The sequence below is a fragment of the Rattus norvegicus genome, chromosome 3, assembly GCF_036323735.1.
Source record: "Rattus norvegicus strain BN/NHsdMcwi chromosome 3, GRCr8, whole genome shotgun sequence".
NCBI lineage: Eukaryota > Metazoa > Chordata > Mammalia > Rodentia > Muridae > Rattus > Rattus norvegicus.
This window is the reverse complement of record NC_086021.1, coordinates 126,180,757-126,185,538: the sequence shown is the minus strand read 5'-3', so window position 1 is coordinate 126,185,538 and position 4,782 is coordinate 126,180,757. Positions and strand designations below refer to the sequence as shown.

Here is a 4,782-nt window from a genome sequence, read left to right as displayed (position 1 = left end):
GTTTAGGGTGAGAATGTGATGCCAGCAGGCAACCATATCTTCACCTCAGACAGCTAAATGCTTGTGACTAACACAGTATTCACACTCACTAGTCCTTTAGCTAAGTATCCACTTAAGGATCCTGTAGAGTAGAACTTTTTGTGGCAAAAGCTGGCACCCTTTTCTGACCAGTGGCTCCCTGATTAAGATGGACCCTGCTACCCTCTCTGATGTCCAGTCGCAGGCACTGAGAACAGCAAGGCAATTGCCTTTTCCTTGCAAACCTATCCATCACAGTTTCCGCACCTGAGACCACCTCTGCTCCTCCTCCACCGAGTCAGTGAGAAATGATCCATTACACAGACTTAGGCAGAGTTCTTAGAATGTATTTTTGTTCACCTGAAAAATAAAACTTTTAAAAAATATACAGGACTTTTAAAGTACAGGTATATCTTGAATGGCTGAATTATAAATAATGTCTCTGGTCATGTTCACAGCTAGGGCTGGAGAAAATGTCCCAATTCCAGTGAAGGCTTATAGAGTCAGGAGGCCAGCTGGACCACAAGTGGTCTTGCTGAACTCTTTGATCCAAAGTGGATTTAAACAGTCCATAAAGCAGGGTCAGGAGGGGAAGAGGAATGGACTCCCAGACACTCTCCCACGAGTCCAGAGGATTCTTGGAATAAGAGATCAATTTACAAATTATTAAAATATAGGACTAAAAATTCACACCATGAATATAAATGACAGGCTATTATTGAAGATACAAAGTGGCATTTTATGTTTCTTCCCCCCAGTCTCTCATCAAAAATTTAAAAAGTCCCCATGGGCTTCCTAATGACTTAAGTCCTCATCAGCTGTGAAGAAATCTCCAAGCCCAGACACCTTGGGGTGTTGGCAGCCTGCTGGGAGGCTGCCAGCTTAGTTGCTATTTTCTTGCCCAGGACAGGACATGGCTTAAATCAAGACTGTTGTCCTGTAAACCTGAATCAGAGCTAACTACAAGGTAGGCCAGAAAAGTGGATAGACAGTTTCAGGACTAAGGTGGGCAAGGTTCCTGTTTTGTTTCTTTTTTAAATAGCTTATTTCCCAAAAAGGAAACACTAGGGGGTTTGATCTCTGTCACTACCCACACTCTATTGCCTAAAAGCAAGTGGCAGGAGGGAATGGAATCTAAACAAAGAATAATTCCTGCTGCCCTGGAGCTGTGTGTTTCTGTGTGTGTGTGTGTCACCACCTCTAGAAAATTGTTGGCTGCATTTAAGTGGAAGCTTATAAGGAATGAGAAAGACAAGCTGCCAATTCAACCTTCCCATAGCCGGTCTCTTTACTCGCTATCTAAGCACACTCCTGAGCCTGAAGTCTACCTTCTGCTCTTTCTTACCCAATAAAGCAACTCAGAACCACATCAAAGCTCTGGTTTTGCAACTGATTTGTTCCTAACAGCAAGCTGCTGTGTTGGGCTCAGAAAATAGGAAATGCAAAAATGAGTAAGACAAGATCTAGAAGAGCAAGAAATTAAATAAGACAAGATCTGGAACCGATAAGATAGTTGAGGAGTCGGGAAAGGAATGGGAGAAAACACTTGCCAATCAGTATACTTAAAAAGGCTTGCTCTTCCTAAAGGAGTTCTGTGAGGGGAAGGGACCAATCTAAACACAGCAGCCTTACTCTTTCTCTCCATTGCCCCTGGCACGGATCCAGAGATTCAAGCTACAACAGGAAGCCACTTTGGTGGGAGCACTAGGATGGGAACCGGAGGGGGATCAGCACAGTCCCCACTCTCCCTAAACAGTTTCTATTGCTAAGGTTTTTCCACTGTCATGGTAGCAGTCTAAGAATGATTATACTCTTGTGTAAGAACGTCAGAAACTTATCTTTCTGAAACAGGAGGAGAACAGGTGAAAGAGTGGGTGATGGAAAAGAAAAATAAAAGCTGTGTTTGTGCCCTCAGGCTAAGTGCAATTTGAAGGCCAGCAAATAGCCCTTGCTGGACCCCACCATTCAGTAGCTACACAGGGTGTGGGGAGATACATAGTCCTATGTGATTATAGCGTCTAGTGCATATGTCAACAACTATATACAGGGATCTATAAATTAAACGCATGTCTGGCCACTGCAACTAGGTTGACGTACCTGAGCTCCGCTACTTTTGGTGCTCTCTTCTTCGGGAGAGCCTCAGCTTACTAAAAAAGAGCCCCTACACAATTCCCTACCTTCCCCTGAGTCTTGGGGAGGGGGCGCCCGAGTCACCCCCTGCGTTTAGGAAACACCAGAGCTAGCAGCGCAGAAAGGTTGGGTGCTAGGCTCTCCCCACCATCCCCCCAGTTCCCCTTATGGCTCAGGGCCCTCGGCGCTGCACGGTGCTGGGAAGATCAAACCCGGAGTCCCCGGCGAATCGTGGTCCCTTGGCTGAAGATCCGGTTGTGCATTACCGGCTCCCGAGGCAAGCTGGCTATCGTTGAGGTGTGTGGGGGCGTACGCTCGCGTTGGGGTCACTCCGGCGGGCTCCGGAGCCGGTCCTGCTGCAAAGTCCCGCTTGGGGGGTTGGGGGACGATGATTCCCGACCGTCCCCAACACGGAGAGATTCAACGACTCCGGGACTCTTCGGCCGCTTCCTCTTCGTCTTCGTCCGGCCCCCGCGGCCGCTGGAGTGGCCCGGCCAGGGGGCTGTCTACAGCAGGCTCCGGGGGCGCCGGCCTCGCCGCCTGCAGCGGGGGCGCGTCGCGTGGCGCCTCGCGGCGGGACGACCTGGTGGTGTTGGGCCCGGCCGCCCCCGAAGTCCCAGACGGGCCGGTGGTGTTGGAGCCGCTGGGGGGCGGGCCGACGGCTCCCCCCGAGGTCCCGGCGCCCACCGGCTGCCAGATGAGACTGTAGTAGACGGCCAGTACGATGGCGGCCAGCGACACGGAGAGCACGTAGGCGAACACCGTGGCTAGCCGGACCCACTTCTTGTTGGTCTTGGCCGCCATCTTCGCCTTCTTGTCCCCGGTGTAGGTGGCCGGCTTGCCCCGCTCGGCCGGGGCCGCGTCGCGCTCCTTCATGGGGGGGCCCCGGCCTTTGCCCCGGTGCTCCACGGCCCCGGCTGGAGGGGGCCTGGCGGCCTGCGAGGACTGGGCAGGGGGCGTCTCGGCGCCCTGGCTTCCCGGCGGCCCCGCGCTCCGCCGCTGCTCCTCACGCCGCCCGCCCGCAGCCCGCCACCGCGTCGCTACCGCCGCCGGGGCCTGGGCCTGTCACCGCCGCCAGCGCCGCCGCCGCCGTCGGCCCGCCAGCTGCTTCCCGGCCGCCGCCACAGCCACAGCCGCCCGACTCCGCGTCCCCATCCGCTGCCGCCGCCTGCCCGGCCGCCGGCCGCCTGGTCTCCAGTGGCCGCGCGGACCGCGCGCTCGGCTCCAGCCCGGCTCCCCCGCCGGGCGCGCCGGTGCAGGGGGCGGGGCCGCGCGCTGCCGGGGGGCTGCCCCTTAAAAGGGCGATGTAGGGGCCCGGAAGTGCAGAGCTGGGAGGCGGCTGCGGCGAGGCGTCATGGGCCCCGTGGGGGACGCCCAGTTAAGAGAGAGTTAAGGGAGGCTGGGCCTTAAAGGGGCGACAGGCGCTTCTTTAAAGGGGGAAAGGCACTTTGAGGGAGGGAGTGCAGAATGGGGAGGTGGCAGGGAGGGGCAGGCTCCTTGGAGAGCTGTCAACTCCGGCGTCTCCTCACATGGCCCCAGACTAGGAGGTAGTAGGTGGGAGAACTAAACAGGCCCACGTACACCAGGTCTCCGAAGTGTGGCTAACACTAAGCTGGTGCTCTCGCGTAGGAGAGGATAATGTCCCAGACCCCTTCACCCCAGAGCCTGGTTTGGGTCTGGAAACCTGGCGCTCTCACACCGAAACCGCGGTCTGTCGCGCTTCTTCTATTGGGCTAGATTCTAAGACCACTCGAATCTTGCCTGATTGGGTCTTCTTAGGACCCCCGAGTCAGGCTACGGCGAGCCTCAGGGGCAGACCCAAAGGTTGAGTTTCTTCCTAGACTCGCCTGCCACCTTAATCTCAAATCCCACAACAGGTCTCAGGTCCTACTTTCTGGTCTTCTGACTGGATTTGAATTGTACCCTAGGGGCTGCACTGAACTGGTGAAGGACATCTCCCAGCGTTTTCATTCATTGAGCCTCTTCAGTCCTAGGATCTAGAGAATTGTCTTTTCCCATTGAGGCTTGTTCCTAGTGGGCTTCAGACTTTGTTTACTCTTAGGGCTCTTTGGATGCCAGCAACCCCTCCGTACCACCTTTTCTATGCCTTCACCCTCTTCTCCTTTGCTTCTTTCCTCCCTGATTTCTCTTTGTAATTCACTGGCGATTGATTTCTGGGTCCCTCCTGCTTGTGTTCCCAAAGCAGCCTGGATATCTCAGCGGATGTGCCCTGTGTGGGAGAGAGGACTGTTGTTCCTGATGTAGTTGGGGTGGGGTGTGGCCTCTGCAAGGGCCTGGCTGGCTTCTACCCCTGTCCTCCAACCCCCAAGCAGGACTCCCTCTGCCCGGTCCACTTCTCCCTTTCCAGGAGCCTTTGACTTGCCTTTCCTTATAAGCCCTTCCCCAAATTTTCCATCCCTAAGCACAGAAGCAGCTACAGAATGCAGTGTGCTAGTGGGCTGCTGGAACCACATTTCTAATCCGGTGCGGGTTGGACGCTCAGGTGGGGCTGCGCCTCTAGCAATGGCCCACCCAATGCTATTTCAAGGGAATCCGTGACTTTTTAATTTCTGAGAAATTACAAGGACATTGGGAGTTTAGTGTTTATTGGCTCCTGTGGATTGATAGGCCATG

At 54.7% G+C, this 4,782-nt stretch overlaps 1 protein-coding gene across 1 annotated transcript; it reads right to left on the bottom strand.

Annotated features, from left to right (window-relative positions):
- Positions 1-344: 344 nt before the first annotated feature.
- On the bottom strand, positions 345-3,415 carry Inafm2 (InaF motif containing 2). Its single transcript, XM_017592194.3, has one exon. The coding sequence runs from the start codon at positions 3,022-3,024 to the stop codon at positions 2,569-2,571; it is 456 nt and encodes a 151-aa protein (XP_017447683.2). The 5' UTR covers positions 3,025-3,415; the 3' UTR covers positions 345-2,568.
- Between the last annotated feature and the right edge of the window lie 1,367 nt (positions 3,416-4,782).

Excerpts from the sequence above, each read along its gene's own strand:
- Inafm2 (XM_017592194.3), bottom strand. The coding sequence starts at position 3,024 with ATGAAGGAGCGCGACGCGGCCCCGGCCGAGCGGGGCAAGCCGGCCACC.